This window comes from Carassius carassius, chromosome 22, assembly GCF_963082965.1.
Source record: "Carassius carassius chromosome 22, fCarCar2.1, whole genome shotgun sequence".
Taxonomy (NCBI): domain Eukaryota; kingdom Metazoa; phylum Chordata; class Actinopteri; order Cypriniformes; family Cyprinidae; genus Carassius; species Carassius carassius.
The window spans coordinates 19,936,463-19,955,080 of NC_081776.1; the positions used below are offsets into that span (position 1 = coordinate 19,936,463).

The window sequence follows — 18,618 nt, forward strand, 5'->3', positions numbered from 1 at the left end:
TGGGTTCATTGCCAGCGCAACTGATTTTGATATTTTGAGCATTGTTTGTTGATTAGCTGAATACTTTTGTGGATACTTACCTGTTGTGTTTGATTGTAACGTTACTTGTTGAGGAGAAAAAAGTGAGAAATGATGACATTGTTTGCATACCTATTGAGGAACTATGAAAGAAAAGTGTATATTATTTTAATGTTTAAAAACAGTAAATTGTTACATTATTTATACCACCAGAGAAAAAGCTTTGTGTGGGTGTTTTTTTTCTCCCCTTTTCTGATTTTTTTTTATTTAAATGTAGGATTATTTTTTTTCCCAGCCAAACGCTGCAAGCCGGAAATCCGGCACGGTGCCGGAGAACTTTAAGCCCTGCATTTTGTACCCCTCTGTCACTGTATTCATCGTTTTTATTGTTTTATTGTTTATATTTATATATACTTTATTTTTTATTTTATCCTTACTTCAGCCGCTACGAGTGATCATACCAATAACTTGTAATCTTTACAAGAATATCAGAATCATGCAATGAGCAAGTCTGCGTTTATTAGATACTTAATAATATCACATCAGTTTGTGCTTTTAGAATCGCCAAATCTGCTGCGGTCGTTCCAGCACATCTGCAGCAGAGACCTGAACCAGGAAGTTGGTCACCAGATCACACGGTAACCAGTTAAACCGTAACACCGGAGAGCACCAGGATGTTTTCCTCTGAGGTGCTCGTGCATCACATTTGTGCTGCCGTGGTACACCATATCGGTTTTGCAAAGGGAACAAGGGGCCATTTTATTTGGCCTCTGTTTAAAGTATTCCCATACTTTTGATAACAGTGGTCTCTGTTTTTGTGATAGAATGCAACTTTCTCCATTCCCAGTATGCCATTACGCGAGATGTAAACAGTGTGACGTCGTTGCAGCACTATGACATTGTATGGAACTAGATCAGACCGTTAAAGGGACAATTATCCACAAGCAATGGATAATTTGTGTAATTTGTGCACAAAGGTTTTAATTTAACACAAAACTAGTCTAAACAAACAAACATTCAATCACACATACATGGGGAATGGCAATTGAGACAGAATGAATGAAACCATTAGAGAAACAATTAGTGAAGCTATGAAAAAGAGTCAGTTAACCACCTGAGTGAAACCATCATGGTCTACAACTTACACTAAATCTCTGTTTCGTTTAGTTAATCGTACGATACTTGCAATGCCTTTGCCATTGAATGAGCCTCCAGATGTAGTCTCAGATGAAAGTCTTGATGGTCCGATGGTTCGATGGTGTTGGAATTGCAATAATGTTCTTCCGGGTTTGAAGAGTGATGAATTCCAAAGAGGTTATTATGACTCTGTGGTAGTTGGAAAAGTTTTCTCCCAGATGGAAAGTGAAGACATGGCTGTAGTCGAGGCCTGCCAGGTGAATCCCACATGAACAACTGGAAGAGGGTTAGGTGATGAGAGCACGTCATGGGTGTCAGTGAGCCAAAGTGACTCTATGTCTTTGAACAAAGTATTTTGCATATGGAATTGGACTAGGTGCTGATGCAAAAACTATTAAAGATTCTTTGAACACTAATATGTTGCCTGGGTATCAACATATACTATACACTCACATTTAGATCTTCAAAATATGAATTTGTAGATACCAAAAATGGTATAAGTGAGGTTACATTAACTAGTGGTTCTATCATAAGCATGCATAAAACAGTATACAATACAAATGGCAATATACATTTACATTATATTACATTTAATCATTTAGCAGACGCTTTTATCCAAAGCGACTTAAAAATGAGAACAATAGAAGCAGTCAGGTCAACAAGAGAACAACAACAGTATACAAGTGCCATGACGAGTCTCAGTTAGTCTAGTATACTGTAGAACGCCTAGCCAGGTTTTTTTTTTTTTAAATGAAAAGACAAGAAAAGGAAAAGGTGCTAGTATTAGTTGGTTAACCTGTTAGCCAGCACCCCCCATTATGGGACTCACAGCTGAAAGTGCTCTACCTTACTTATAATTGTAACAGTTTCCTACTTCAGTGTGTTACAAACATAATTTTGGTGTCTTTGGAAAGAAGACATTTGGGCTTTACTTTTTATCAACCAGATTTGATAATGCTCAAAAATATTAAAAGTTATAGACACTGAAGTGCCTTGAATTTTTTTTTACCACACTTAAATATTTTTTTATTTGATATAAAAATACATGAAATGAGTCCTGGAGCAATCTAGAAAAGTAATGGGTTGAAAGCCACATGTCTCATGAGTTTCTATTTCAAATCTGAAAAAGATATCATGAAAAATGAGACTCCTGCAAATATTTTTCTGAGACTATGTCTAGACCCCCCAAATATAAAAAAAATATTGACACAATATTTGACGAAAAAAAAAGCTCGGCTGCATTATTATAACATCAGTAATAAAATAATAACAATAATAAAAGAAAAATAAAACATTTAACTGCAATATATTTATAGGGCATTGCTTGTATGAGCATGAAACGAATCACTGATATGCAGCGATTTCAGCATAATTGTTCATGTAAATTAATCAGACGTAGGCTAGCTCTTGCAACTTTTATCTGAAAAGAATTTGCAGATGCAGATGTGAACTTGACCGAAAGTATAACTCGGATTGTGCTTTACAAACACGAAAGTACAATAAATTCACATTAGTGTCACTATCGTTATTTTTTTATGTATTCTAATATTTAATTAATATTTTGTATTCAATTTGCTGATCAACCAAAATATTATTTAAATAGCATTTAACAGCATGGAAATCACTGATTATTGCTAAGTAATTGAATACAATTAAAAATATGTTTAAGATAAAAACTATGACAAACAAATAATTTTGATTTTCGTCATCTCTACGAAAATGTTTAATGTAATTAGGCTACAAATATATCCAACGCATTTTTATTTTATAAAGACCATTTCATTATTTGTCTGTGATTTAAAAATGAACACACAAAGATACTTTTTCTTTTTTTGCTACTTTATTCAACTGATTTTTTTTAACAAAACATTGCCTTCCAGTATAACTTTAGCAGCATATTTTGATCCAGTGGTGAAACGTAGTTTTTAAAAGATAAAGAAAAAAGTGAGATGAGAGCCGAGTGTGCAGCCTGTTCACATTTAGTGGAATAAATTCGCTCAGCTGGAACAGATGTTGCAGGAACAGCCAGGTACCAATGGACAAGTATGCTTAGCTTTGTAAACTGATTCTCATTTACCTTCCACCACAGTTAAGGAAAACTTTAAACCTTCTCTGTCCCTGAAACTAATGGGCAGCAAATCTTTCAGCACCATTTCAGCGAATAGCTTTGTCATCTTCTTGGTTCTGCCTGCCTTGCATTTAGGTCTTACGGCAAGTGATTCAATTCTCATCTGAGTTGCCGCTCTGTTATCGCCACATATTTTATGTACAAATTTTAGATGATAGCGCATTGTATTTGTTGTAGATTTGTGTGACAGCTTGGCGCTGCACAGCTTACCCTGAACTGTATTTTCATCATTCTTCTCAAAGGGAAGCCAGCCATCACTACGTGACTTTGAGGCCATGATTATCTGTCTTCTTACGTCTTTTGAGGCATCAAGTGGGAAGCTATCCAATCAGAGCTCAGGGTGCCGCCCAACGTGCTGCCATAACCAATCAAAAAATAAATAAATAAATAATTCGATCATCGTTTACGCGGTCGAGTACTCGAGTACTCAATCACTGTTGCACATCCCTAATATTTATCTACTTTCGGGTCCTAAATAGGCGATGACCAGCACATGAACTGTTGTGCTGCTTAACTTTACTTTAGCAAAAAAAAAAAAAGTAGTAAAAGTGCCTCTTCCCGCACTCAAAACTAGACATATGTTGATGAGAGTCTTAAACGAGGACTGGTAGGATGTAGTCCTGTTCCACTTCACATACGCTGACTTATTTATGATATTTTATTGTAATATGATATATTACACTGCGTATGCACAGTACTTTCCAGTTTCGGTTTTCAATCCAATCAAGTGTTTACATGTCCTCTCACTCAGATTACAAAAGGGATAAACCACCCCTTACAATCCAATCGAAATTTTAGTCGGATCGAGCCAATTCATTCCGATTGACGTGTTGTACATGTGACATTTTTATTCTGATTGTGCTTTTAGTCCTATTACTCCATGTAAATGCAGCTACTGTATCATGGTACTTCCACAGTACAGTACAGTAACAGCAACATGTTGTTTATTGCTCTTTAAATTGTTTTATCATGATATATAAAATTTTAACATGAACTATAAGCTTTTTTTTCACCTTTCTAGAAACAATAAAGGAATCATAAAATAGTCTGTCTGGCACGTTTTGCAGATTGCAGGCAGTGTGTTTTTAAACCTTCGACCTCATGCTTTTATATATAAGCTATTTGAGGAAGAGGAATTAGATTACCAGACGGCATATAAGAGACCGAAAGAGGGCTGAACTCATCTGAAATTTTATCTCTCTATATAACAGTGCCCTGCAATGCTTCAGCAACAATCATTTCAAGATAAAAAAAAAACTTTCTTATTCTCAAAAGGGCTGAATGGACCAAAAACTCCATTGGCTTGTGATGTTTGTTTAGTGTTCACAATTGAAGGTTAGATTGCAGCTGCCCCCGTCTGCAACCAAAATTGAAAATGAAAGTGTGATTTGCATAGGTTAACCTTCAGAGTGAATTATGAGAGATGGATTTAGGTCATTTCTGAACCCCTGACCCATGAAATGTGTTTTTGAAACAGGTTCGACTGACTGTATATGCTACGCAACGGTTGGCTCAAATGACCCTGTCACCTCAGCATTGCACATCGTTGTGGGTAAGTGGTCATCTCCATATCCGCAGTATGATATACATACCTAGCTATGTTTGCATATTTATGCAAATAAATCTTTAGTATTTTAAAGCTAGGACTGAGTTCTATGACAGAATGTGCCATGCAAGGGTAGAAATGTGTCAGCTTTTAGAGATTCTGGTATTCTTTTCTGAAGTGAGCAACTTGTCATGAATGTATGGTTTATTGAAGAAAAGAAAATTGTTTTTTAATTTTCTTTAAAGCATGTTGTTTCTTGACTTTGAAATAAACAATTTATTTATATCATTTTTGTAAATAAGTTGTAAAAATAATTCAATTATTCTACAATACTATACTGCCTGTGTTTGTAAATAGCAGTTACTACTATGACATAATCTAAATCCAAATATGTTAGGATTTTTCTGTTTAGTTTTTTTCAGTAAAGGCATTTATAATGTAACAATAGTTACAATATACAACACAGTATTTCTTTTTAAAATCACTGTAACTTACAGCTTTGAGTGACGTATTGCATAAATAAAGCATTACACCAAAATGGAAAATGTCTGACGCGTCAGTCTGCAACAAAAAGGGGAGAGAAAAGTTAGGAGAGTGCAGGAGCGGTCCACCACACAGGGCAGCCTTAACCCGGGGGTCTGTTGGCACTGCTCCGTCCACTGGACCGTATCTGGTACCCCCTTTTTAGTGAGGTCAGTCAGCGGGCTGGTGAGGTCCGAATAGTCAGGGATAAACCTCCTGTAATATCCCGCCAGCCCCAGGAACTGCCTCACCTCCTTTTTGGTCTTGGGCCTGGGGCAGGCTGCAATCGCTGCCGTCTTGTCAATTTGAGGACGCACCTGCCCGTGACCCAAGTGGAAGCCCAGATACCTTACCTCCACCCGCCCCACTTGCGCACTTCTTCGGGTTGGCCGTTAGCTTCGCCTGTTTCAGCGCCCCAAGGACGGCCCTCACATGCTCCACATGCCGCTGCCAGTCTCCACTATAGATGATGGTATCATCCAGATAGACCGCGGCATATGCAGCATGGGGTCTTAGCACCCGATCCATGAGACGCTGAAACGTAGCCGGGGCCCCGAACAAACTGAACGGAAGCGTCACAAATTGGTGCAATCCAAACGGCGTGGTGAAGGCTGTTTTTTCTTTGGACATTGGAGATAAGGGGATCTGCCAATATCCCTTTGTTAAGTCCAATGTCGAATAAAAACGAGCCGTGCCTAACCGTTCGAGCAACTCGTCAATCTGCGGCATTGGATAAGCATCAAACTTTGACACTGCGTTCACCCTGCAGTAGTCCACACAGGGCAGCCTTAACCCGGGGGAAGGCCTGTTGGCACTGCTCCGTCCACTGGACCGTATCTGGTACCCCCTTTTTAGTGAGGTCAGTCAGCTGGCTGGTGAGGTCCGAATAGTCAGAGATAAACCTCCTGTAATATCCCGCCAGCCCCAGGAACTGCCTCACCTCCTTTTTGGTCTTGGGCCTGGGGCAGGCTGCAATCGCTGCCGTCTTGTCAATTTGGGGAGGCACATGCCCGTGACCCAAGTGGAAGCCCAGATACCTTACCTCCACCCGCCCCACTTGCGCACTTCTTCGGGTTGGCCGTTAGCCCCGCCTGTCTCAGCGCTCAGCTAGTTTAGGCACCAAAACTATCGGGCTTGCCCAATCACTGTGGGACTCCTCGATTACTCCCATCCCCAGCATAGCTTCTAATTCCACCTGAACTACCTTTTTTTGCGTTCAGGTAATCTATATGGCCGACTGCGAACCACCACGCCCGGCTCGGTCTCAATATGGTGCTGAATCAGATTAGTACGACCCGGTAGAGGCGAAAACACATCGGCAAATTCGGACTGCAACGGCCCGTTGTCAGTGAGCTGCGAGGGCGAGAGGTGATCCCCCCCCGGGGCCAGGGCAAGGGATTTCTCTTTGATAATAGCTTCTGGCCCGATATCCTCCTCTCCGCTCACTGCCGTCGCTAACAGCACTGACGCCTCCACGCTCCATTTTTTGAGGAGGTTGAGGTGGTAAATTTGCCGTGCATTGCCTCTATCCGTTCGTACTACTTCATAATTGAGATCCCCTATCCGCTGTGTGACCTCAAAGGGTCCTTGCCACTTCGCTAATAATTTGGAGCTAGAGGTGGGTAGTAAAACGAGCACTTTATCTCCCGGTGCAAATTCTCGTAGCCTAGTTCCCCTGTTATTCGACTGGCTCTGTCTGCCCTAGGCCTGAAGCAAATTCTCCATAGAGAGCCGCCCCAGTGTATGGAGTTTTGCCCTCAGGTCCAAGACATATTGAATTTCGTTTTTACTCTCCGAACGTCCGTCCTCCGAAGTTTCTTTCAGGACGTCCAACACCCCTCGGGGCTGGCGTCGTTAAAGAAGCTCGAAGGGGGAAAACCCCGTGGAGGCTTGGGGGACCTCGCTCACAGCGAATAAGAGGGGTTCCAGCCATCTGTCCCAATTTTTCGCGTCCTCTTGTACGAATTTACGAATCATCGTTTTCAAGGGGCGATTAAAGCGTTCTACCAGTCCGTCCGTTTGTGGGTGATAGACGCTGGTACGTACCGCTTTAATGCCCAATAATTCGTACAATTCGCGTAACGTGCATGACATAAACGTGGTGCCCTGGTCCGTGAGAATCTCTTTGCCGAGATGTTGCGGAGCGCCACTGCCTCGGAATATCGGGTTGCGTAATCGACTGACTAGCGCAAACCGATGTCCGCGTGCCGATCGCTCTAATGGCCCGATTAGGTCCATACCAATTCGTTCGAAGGGGACCTGCACTAGAGGAAGAGGGTGCAATGGCGCTTTTGGGGTGGCCGGTGGGTTTACCAACAGACATTCACGACAAGACGCACACGTTCTCGTGAATGGCCGGCCAAAAAAAACGGGTCATTAGGCGATTTAGTGTCGCTGTCATTCTCAAATGCCCTGCCATAGGATTACAATGTGCCGTCTGGAATAGCATTTCCCGACGGCTCCGAGGTACTAACAATTGGGTTGTATCCTCTTTTGCTTGAGTGTCGTGGGTCACTCGATACAACCGGTCTTTAATAATGGCAAAATACGGATAGGAGACCGCGGGGTCAGGATGGAAGACCTGACCATCGATGGTCCGGACCTGTTCAAACGCATGTTTGAGGGTTTCATCCTGGGACTGTTCCAGGGGAAAGTCATCGCAACTGGAAAGGTTCAGCCTCGCCAAGCCGCTCAGTTCCCCTGGAGCCGTCCCACTGGGTCCTGGCACAGATTCTCCCACCTGAGCTCTCGCTCCCCCGTCCTGCCGACTCTAATTCCCAGAGGCACCCACTGTTAAACACCCCAATAATTGTTCGAAGCCTGGCCAATTGGTTCCCAAAATTAGCGGGTGCCGGAGGCACGGACTAATGGCCACCTCCACATAATGCTTTTAACCATGGGAGGTGGTTAAACCACTTTAACCATGCGGCCCATATCCAATGCCCCAGATTGTATCAGGCTTTGATGAATGGAGGTCTGGTTACAACCTGAATCCACCAAAGCCCGATAGATACCCCCCTTAATACTCAAGGGTATTTGGTACAACTCGGCTTGATCGGGGGCAGCCTGCGGGTTCAGGATCCGGACCAATGTCCCCACCTCCATGACCGGGCACCTATCCACAAAATGGTCCAGATTCCCACAACGCCAGCAGGCTGGCCCAGGCCTCCCCGCCGTCCTAGTGGCCGGAAGTGGGTCAGGTGATTGGCGTGGGGAAGCAACAGGAGGCTCCTCGCCCCCTTCCCAGCGCGGCGACCCTGTTCCCCTGGCAGGGCCCCGTGACCCGGCTGCCAGCTCTGTCCCCGTCCTCCAACGTGGCACAGCCCTCGTTGGCTCCACGAATCGGGTCCTAGGAGAAGGAACAGGTTTTGGGGTGGGGGAAGAGAGGGAGGTAGGGGAAGAGAGAGAGAGAGATAGATGGAAGGGGTTCGCCGACCCCGGAACACGCCGCCAGCTGGTCCTCCGCCAGTTGGATGGCCAGATCCAGCGACGCCGGCCGGTGGCACTGGACCCACTGAGCAGTCTTTTTCGTGAGACGGGAGACAAACTGCTCCAGTACCACCGTGTTGATGATACTCTCGGCGTCGCTTCCTCCAGCCAACAGCCATTTGCGACACGAGTCCCGGAGCTGCTGGGCCAAGACAAAGGGCTGGCCCGCTTCGGCCAGGTCCAACGACCGGAAGCGCTGACGAGGTTGCTCGGGGCTGAGGCCGACCCTTTGGAGAATAGCTCTTTTTAGGTCGGCATAAACCAGGAGGTTCGGAACGGGCAGTTGTTTGGCCACCTTCTGGGCCTCTCCTGACAGCAGCGGGATCACCCGGACCGGCCAGCTGTCCGATGGCCACCCACATGCCTCGGTCGTCCTCTTGAACAAGTCCAGTAACGCTTTCGGATCGTCGGTTGGCCCCATCTTCGTGAGAGGCATGTGGGCAGCGGGACTGGCACTGGGGGCAGCCGGCCGCGTCCGAACCTCCCGGTCCAGCAAGCTCCGGAACAGCTTGCGGTCCTCCTGCTGGACCTGCATCATCGCCTGGAAATGGCGATCGTGGTCGGCCCGCAACTCCAGCAAGGCCTGGTGGTGTTCTTTGTGCAGGCCCGCGAGCAACGTGATGATCTCCACAAACGCCGATCCCGATGTTCCCGGCGGAGTCTGCATGGCGGTGTGATTCTCCTTCCTCCCGGGTTTTGGCACCAGTGTGAAGTTTTCAGGCTCAAAGTCGGCTGAGAAGGAAGGAGAACGGAGTCGGCATTCTGAGGCTCGTGGGAAATTTTTATTAGCTCAAAAGAAACAAAGTCGCGCCACATGCGCATATATTCAAACGTCACTCTATACGGTTCACGGCTTTCTGATTTACGGCCTCTCCCGCACGTCTGCTGCTTCCTCCCACGAGTCCTCAGCTCTCTCGCTCTCTGCCGGTTCTCGGGCGACTTAAATACCGATTCCCCACGCCAATCACTGCAACGAGAACCAGGTGTTACTTGTTTCTCACTTGAACCACTTACCACCGCTCGTCTCTTCACTCTCTCTCCCGTCGCAGACCTCGCTGAACCACGCTTCCCCCGCCACAGCTACTTTCACAGATACATGATTTCACAGATGCTCTGTTCTTAGATATGGCATCCTAGCACAAGATCTTGATGTTATCAGCCTGTGTTTTTTTTTTTTAAATCCATCCTGGCTCTTTCTGCAGGTGATTCTCAGCCAATGGATGTCTGCTCAGTGCACAATGAAGACCACTTCCTGCGTTACTCTGTGTCACTATTGGGTTACGGGTTCTACGGAGATGTGCTGACAGACAGTGAGCGGAAGCGCTGGATGGGCCCGGCTCGTTACGATATCTCAGGTGCACAGGAAAATATATCAAGATTGAAATAAGTGATTTTTTTTGTCTTTCTGCAGGTTTGAATATAAATCATTGTATTTTATGATTTCTTTTTTTTTTCTTCAGGTGTTAAAACATTTCTGTCACATCGCTACTATGAGGGAACGGTGTCTTTTTTACCTGCTGAAGGGAACTCAGGAACTCCCAGAGACAAAATGCTATGCCGATCTGGGTAACTGCTGTTCTGTGTCTTTTGTATAATCATGATTTGATCACAGTAATATGAAGCTGTGAGCAAACATTAAAACAACATGACCGAGTCTGTAAAATTACTTATTTAAGCCGTCATCTGATGTGTTCCAATTATATTGTAAATCAGGATTAGATTATATTTATACACTACAGTTTGCAGTCAGTAAGTATATTTTTACTTACTTTTTTTTTTTTCTCATGCTCACCCAGGCAAAAATTAATTACAAAATATAGTAAAAACCGTAATATTATGAAATGTTATCACAATCCAAAATTAGCTGTTTCTGTTCTAATATATCTTAAAATGTATTTCAATTATGCGATGGCAAAGCAGAATTTCCATCAGCCTTCACTCCAGTCTTCAGTGTCACATGAGCCTTCAGAAATCATTCTAATATGTTGATTTGATGTTTAAGAGACATTTATTATTATTATTATTATTAATATCTTCATCATTCAAAACTGTTATTCTTTCTTTTGATGAATAGAATGTTCAAAAGAACAGCATTTCTTTGAAATATAAATATTTTGTAACATTATAAACCTTCTTACTTTTTAACGTAATTACTTTTAATACATTTAATGCATCCTTGCTGGAAAGTATTAAAATCCTACTGACCTCAAACCAATTCACGGTATATTTAAGATGTAAATACATATAAATTACAATGTAAATATTTCAATGTAATGATTAGATATGATTGTCCCTTCTTACATTTTTAAAGCATGCCTTGATAATTATAATTTTTATTATTATTATTATTATTATTTTGTTTTTTTTTTGTTTTTTTTACATTTTTGTAAAACATATAGCTGTATTGCCCACCTCTATTATTAACATGTTTCTGTCTTGCAGGTGTAGTATCTGTCAGCAATCGTCTTCTGATGAACTGGTCATCAAAAATGAAGACAGCGTTTCTGATGCTGGTAAAGAGCTTTTTTGAATACTCTGGTGTTAAACTGAGCTTGGCATTGACAGAAAGTCTTATATCTGCCCTGTGGTAAATGCGCCCACCCTCAGTACAGGCCAACAAAGTGCATTTCAAGCCATGATTTGCAATGCTCCCATCTGTCGGCTCGACTGGCATGCTGTTTGTGAACATTAGGCCAAATGTTTCAAGCTGCCGCCCGGCTGATCATTTAGAGAGTGCACACACACACACACACACACACACACACACAGCATATAATCTCTGCCTCTCAGCACCCTCAGAACAACTGGCACCTCCGTTACCCAGCATTCTGTGTGTTTACCCTGAGCACTGATAAGTGCTGTTTACAGAGACACACTCCCTGCCCTTACAATCCCAAATTGGCATTTGTGCATGATGATTTCCTGAATGCTTTTAGACTGCATGACAAATAGAGTCTTGTTGGAGGAATAAGGGGAAGAATGATGTAAACAGGAAAGGGACTCGAGGGCCCTTCATCATTAAGCAAGCTCCAAAGCTATACATGCCTTGAGATTTACTATCACCTGACTTCTTTATTTATAAAAAAAAAAAAAAAAAAATCAGTTTATAGCTACACTCTAAAAACAGATTTTTCAAGTGTAAATAAAATTCATCTTGTAAGGTTTACAAAAAAAGTACTATTTCAGTATTTCGTTTTGACTCTACTTCAAAATGTTGTTAAACTCAGTGTTACTTGACATTTCTGTGTAATTATTTGTGAAATTTACTAGCAATTTCTGAGTGAAAATAGTTTCAAGGTAAATCCCAGAACCAATTTTTTTCATTGTAGATTTTTGCATTTTTTAATGTAGTGCAAAACTGATTGCTAATTTTAAGTCAAGTCATTTTTTTTATATAGCACTTCATTGTTATTGTTATAATTGTTCAATGATAGTTCAGAGAGCAATTCTGCAGTAAAGCAGCTATAAAAAAAATACAGGAAAAAAAATAAATTAGTGTCACAAAGAGGTCAGTTCAGTGTTCATTCAGTTCCATTCAAGAATATCAATTATGAAATGAGTTCAGTTCAGCTCTGTAGAAAACAGTAATGTCATCATCCAGCTCAGTTCCGTTCAGTCCTCATCCAGTCCTGCCAGTAAAGTTGATTCATTAATATTGCTGGATGTTAGATGCCCCCAACTAAGCAAGCCAGAGGCAACAGTGCCAGGGAACCCAAACTCCATCAGTGACCAAAAAAACTTGGGAGAAACCAACCGAGGGTTTCGATGTGTTCAGGTGGAAGCCTACTGTAGGCCATATGCAAAACCGGCACATCCGGGAACGTAACTGCCAATTTAGTTACCGCCCCTTTTTAGGGAAAAATAAACTAGATTTCTCATAGACTTCCATACAAATTAGCGGCAAAAAGCAATGTCCGTACACAGCCGGCAGGCGTGAATAACTTAAGAAATCCCTAAGACTAAACATGTCAAGTTAAAATCAATTTAAAAACACGACCCTTCTCCTGTTTCAAATCGGTGTAACAACCCCACCCAGTGGCCAGAAGGGTCTTACCGGGACATTTACTCGTACCTCATCGAGTCACCAGGTAAGCCAGTGAATGACTTTACTTTGTATTTGAAAGTAATCATCTTTAAATGTATATATTATGTCTTTTTATTTAGAGTATGGTTGCACTTTTCTGTCCAGCCATACAACTAGCCTGGTTTAGCTTTCAATTAGCATCGTACGTAATTCATGATATTTCCATAACAGCAAGATATTGATGATGATGGGAGGTAGCCATGAATTTCAAATTTGGGGGTTTACAAACATTATTGGTGCACCCAATCCCACAACAACTCTTTGGCATGTTGTAAAGTTAGTCCACGTCCACATCCTCAATCCAATACTGTATGGCGGTTTGTTTTCCCCTAAAAGTGAGCGTGAATCTGACGAATCGTTCTATGATGCTGCGCCGGTTGTGCGTATCCACAATGCTTCAAAAAACAACAACAGAAAAAAACCTTGGCGATGCATGTATCAGAGTCTGTGTAAAAGGGTCTATAGACTTCACTGTGCAAAGCTATACTAGTAGTCACATGATGTTGTATTTCAGAGTGTCAGGATACATGGACGGTCATCAGAGGAAAGTTCTTGGCCATCAATGCTGCCAGCATGAGTTGTGCTTGTCCTCGCAGTCCTAAAGGGCTTTCGCCATCAGCGCACTTCGCAGATGGAACTACTGACCTCATCCTCGTCAGGAAGTGCTCCAGACTCAACTTCCTGTGCCACCTGCTGCGCCACACCAATAAGAACGACCAGGTTCTTGCTTTATCTCAACAGAAAATATCAGTACATTTAACGTGTGTGTGTGTGTGTGTGTATATATATATATATATATATATATATATATATATATATATATATATATATATATATATATATATATATATATATATATTGTCTTTAACAATCTTTATCCAGTAGTCACAAATATATGGAAATTAATTAGCATTGGAATCTTGTTAAAGTTGCCCTTAATAAAATTACCCAGCCAGTTTATTTCTCATCAAAATATAGTTATTGGCCTATTTTGTAAATATGCAATAAACAGATCCCAAATGTACCATGACATTATGAATTGAAAAAAATTCAGGTCTCTTATCCTCACTGTAGCTTTATTTATTTTATGAAAAAACAGTAATATTGTGAAATAGCATTACAATTTATAACTTTGTAACCATTTTCTATTGTAATATAATTTAGTTATATATTCTAGCAATAACAAAGCTGAATTTTCAGCAGCCAATGCTCCAGCCTTTGTGTCACATGAAACTTTAGAAATCATTTTAATATGTGGATTGGCGTTTTATGATATTTGACATGGAATTCAGTAAGCATTACATTGGTCCCCTTTCTTTCCACAGTTTGATCACTCTTTTGTGGAGGTGTACCGGGTCAAGCAGTTCCGATTCACCCCCAGATACCAGGAGTGTGATTCCGAAGTGGACCTGAGAGAGAGCGGAGCAACAGGCAAGCAGTTTCTTAGTCAGATCTGCAAGGAGCACAGAGCCTGTGGCTGCTTGCCTTCCCAGAGCAACTGGAACTGTGATGGAGAGATCCTTCCACACACTGCCATTCAAGTCCGGTAGGTGTCCCTGTCCAGATATGCACATAGTAGCTACAAGTAGTGGCGCTACTAGCGTAACTGCAGTTTTCAGTACTACTATTAAAACAGTGTAGATTTTCCTGTAGCTAACTACTTTTTCTAACAAGTAACGATGTTGCGTGACCAGGTGCTACATTCTGTTTTGCATTCTGACGAGTCACAAGCCTGTAATGCATTGAAGCAACACACGCAGTGTCTTTGTTCTGACTAGATAACTTAATTTGATCATTACCGTCATCTGTTGTGATATCACGCATCGTGCGGCTTTACAGTCTTTCCACTGACAAGAGATCATCTGATGATATTGCAAACGATGTACTGGAGTGGATATTTCACATAAATCAGCTGTAATGTATGCAAAACAAAGATTAAAATGTGGTCTACTAGGCTTGCTGCGATAGATGGTGCTGACAGTGATACTGTTGTTAAGCCACAACACCGGTTATGTCACTTGCCCACCGTGGCACCGACCCCCACCGTCGTTTAGATTTTTTTTTATAGTAATAAAAATAATTTAGTTCAGTAAAAGAACAGACACTAAAAAATTTTAGTGTAAAAATTGTGCCGAATGACAGTCGCATCACAAATCAAATTTTCCTTATCCATTGAGGACAGTGAGTCGAGCTGACTGACAAGAAGAGTGAGGTGAGACAGGAAAGACAATGGCGGATGATTTAGTTTCTAAACAAAATGCAAAAGCACCTGTTTGGCAATATTTTACATTTTGAAAAGCCTGTTGACTTTTGCCGTTTATCTAAGGTGATTTTGGAAGTTTTTTTAAACATTTGTTTATTTAATTGGTTCCACAGAGTTCGCTGATTCTTACGTTGTGTAATTTATTTATTTTACATACATTTTTATACATGTTTACTTATTTCCAGTTTTGTATACCTATTTAAACTTAATGTAAATTATTTGTCATTTTGTATTAGGCATAGCTTGCCTTATAGCATGGTGTATTTTTATTCATTTTGTTAATAAAAGTTCTATGCTTTTTATATAGGCACAATTTAGTGTGACGTTGTAATTTGTTGTTGCATTCAAGCAATTGACACCAATTTTCCACTAATTCCTGAAAGTAAAATGCGCACATCGCTTTTAAGCTATTTAAAAGTGAAGGAAAGCGAGGAAAAGAGGGAAATTTCTAACGAATGTAAAAAGAACAATTGCTTATTAACAACCGCTATTTGAAAGTGAAAGTAAAATGCGCACGCCACTTTTTCAAGTTATTTAAAAGCGAAGGAAAGCGAGTAAAAGAGGGAATGCCCCCGCCCCCACAATGATACTGGAATATTTCCTCACTGTCATAACCCTATGGTCTACGTCGATGACTTAAAGCACATAGAGGAGGTGAATAATAGTCTTTTAAACTGATAAATTTTTCTTCTTTATTGCTGTCACAGTGTCTGGGTTGTGTCCCTGGGTTTCCACTAGATGTCCTCCTTTCCCACGGTGTCTGTCACCTTATTAACTGTCTGTTCCCTTATTTGGTCACCTTCCTCCTTGTTGATTATTCCCCACCTGTCTCCAGTTCCCTCATTCACCTTCTGTGTATTTATACCCGGTCTGTCTGTGTATGTGTCACGGAGTCCTTGTTTAATGTCCTATAGTTATTCATGTCCGTCGCTCCTTGCCTTGCCTTGTCTTGCCTTACCTTGTCTTCGTGTCTTGTTTATGTTATGTTTGGATATACCGGTTTTGACCCTGCCTGGACTGTTTACCCCTTTGGATTACCCTTTGAATAAATAACTTACCAGCAATTGGTTCCCTCTCCTGTGTTATCTGTAACACCCAACGTGACAATTGCACTCTAGTTCAAATGTCTATTTTACAATGATGAACTGTCATAATAAAATCTGTGCCCCACAGTTTTGTAATGGACATTAATTGAACAGAAAATAAAATCGCGCTATAGTAGTGTGCTTATCAATTAGTAAAGGATTGTTGCGGCGGGATTCATGCAAAGGGCAGTGTTCACGCGTGCAACTGATGATTGGCATCTCCATTCACAGGCAGTAAATACCGCATGAACTGAGAGTTTAACCTGCTTATTTTATGACTCCTCCATATCCAGTTTAAGTCCCATACATTTTATCCTTTCATTGATGTTACGTAAGTTGCAATTTTGCACTTTGATAGTCAGTTTAAGAAAATATAACTATAAAACTATACAGTAGCCTATTTTATTATTGTATGTATTGGATAGTTTACAAAATCAAATGATTGGGATGCTTTTTTTTGTCATTGAAATGGCTTGGAAAAGCAACCTGAATTTACCCTAATCTTTAAAATCATGATTGCATTACAGTATGTTGTTTTAAACCCCACATTTAAACTTTATTATATTTTACTTATAACTTCATTATAATTCTTCATTAATAATTATTTTGTTATTTGTAATGTTAATTGTAAAATAATTAAAAACATATATATATATATATATATATATATATATATATAATAAAATGGATGTAGTTTTAATGTAGCTAGCTACTTTTTCAGAAGCTGTAGCTGATCAAACTACAGTTTCAGAGTAGCTTCCCCAACACTGGATACTTCACTTGAGTGATAACACACCCACTCTATTAAATTATGAAAAATTATGAATTTAAAAGATGCATGCAGTTTCGAAAAGGAAAGAGTGTGCCATTATATTCTAATTACTTAGAGAATATCATCATTGTCATTTTAATTAAAGGGTGTGGACATCACTGCCACTCACACTCATATATCTAGATGTCACTGTCTCTTTTAGACCTGAAAACACTTCATCTTCAGAATATTTTTTCACTAAAGTGTTTCTCGATTAGTGGGAGCTGTAGTTGAAATTTTGAGGTCTTTTGAGCACCAGATCGTATCATCTCAGCACTAGCATACTAAACAGGGTAAACAAATGGACTTTTGCGGTCTGAGCCTGTGGAAAAGATGCTATTGAAATGAAAAAAAACTCCGTCCATTGTGCCTGCAGAGGAGTTGTTCTCCTCCCTGATACAGCATGACGGCTCACCCGAACAGATCATTTCCTTCATGACCAATTGTTCTGTGTCAACAGTGCGTAGCAATGAAATGCTGCTAATTTAATGGCCCTCTCACTGCTAAAAGCTCACCTCCTTTAATTAAAATAGAAGTCCATTAATTTATTCCATTTTCAGCTTCAGTAATTGTTTCTCGAATGAGTAAGCAAATAACCTGTTGAGATAACTGATAATGATACAACGGCCGAAAAAGCCAATAGCCTGGCACTAAACACCCCTCCAGAGTATTGAGTGGAATTAGGGAAAATTAAAGAGCCCCGAACCTCCTAAGAGCGCATGCATTTAACTACAAAACTTTTTTATCAACACGATGTAGCATTTATTGCTTACCAGCACTTGCTTGTACTTTGTTTTAGTCTAGGACACAACATATTAGTGGTGTTTGCTAAGGCAAGTATATATAATACTGTTCCATAAAGTTTGGGTTAGGAATTTGAGCAAACCACTATACTTAAATATTACAGTTATATTGTTTAAATTTGAAATAAATTTAGAATACTTTTTAGCTGAGCCAGTATAAAGGGAAAACATGCCTCTACCTGCATTTTTGCAACCCATTCATACAATTCCCTGCAGTTTCCAGTTAATATGAACACCAGTGGCAGTATCACATCAACAACCTTTATCCCTTTAACACAAATTATGATTACAGTGGCAGATTAGCGATTGAAGAAGACATTTTTTTTGTCCTGAAAATCCTTGCACAATACTATGTAATACAACACATAGTTAACTTGCTCTGTAGCTCACCTGGTACAGCATTGCAATTGTGATGTGGAGTGCTCAGGTACGAGTTCCATGAAACACTAGTTACAGTAAAAGAGCTGAAATAATTGTAGATTGTAGATTAATTGTAGATTCGCGCCCTCCATGCCACTTCCCGCCGAAACGGGTGTGGCCTAGCCCTATAAAGGGAGCTCGAAAAGGCTGACTCACCTGATTTTTCATCTCTTCAGCGAAGCTCACGCATCGCTGGATCACAAGAGAAAGCAAGCGCCGTCAGATAAGCATCTCAGCGGGACAAGCCATTTCTGAAGCCGCTGGCCTACGCCGCCTTCCACTGCCGTTCCTGCTGCGCGTTCCAGCGCCTAT

General features: G+C 41.0%; 1 protein-coding gene across 1 annotated transcript in view; it reads left to right on the forward strand.

Annotated features, from left to right (window-relative positions):
* The window catches only part of LOC132099093 (ceramide kinase-like), a 52,591-nt gene that overhangs the window by 25,000 nt on the left and 8,973 nt on the right, over positions 1-18,618 (forward strand). The window contains exons 7-12 of the mRNA XM_059505538.1: positions 4,761-4,835; positions 10,043-10,195; positions 10,301-10,406; positions 11,283-11,353; positions 13,439-13,644; positions 14,250-14,470. Coding sequence (XP_059361521.1) covers positions 4,761-4,835; positions 10,043-10,195; positions 10,301-10,406; positions 11,283-11,353; positions 13,439-13,644; positions 14,250-14,470 — 832 coding nt within the window. The remainder of the gene's footprint in view (positions 1-4,760; positions 4,836-10,042; positions 10,196-10,300; positions 10,407-11,282; positions 11,354-13,438; positions 13,645-14,249; positions 14,471-18,618) is intronic.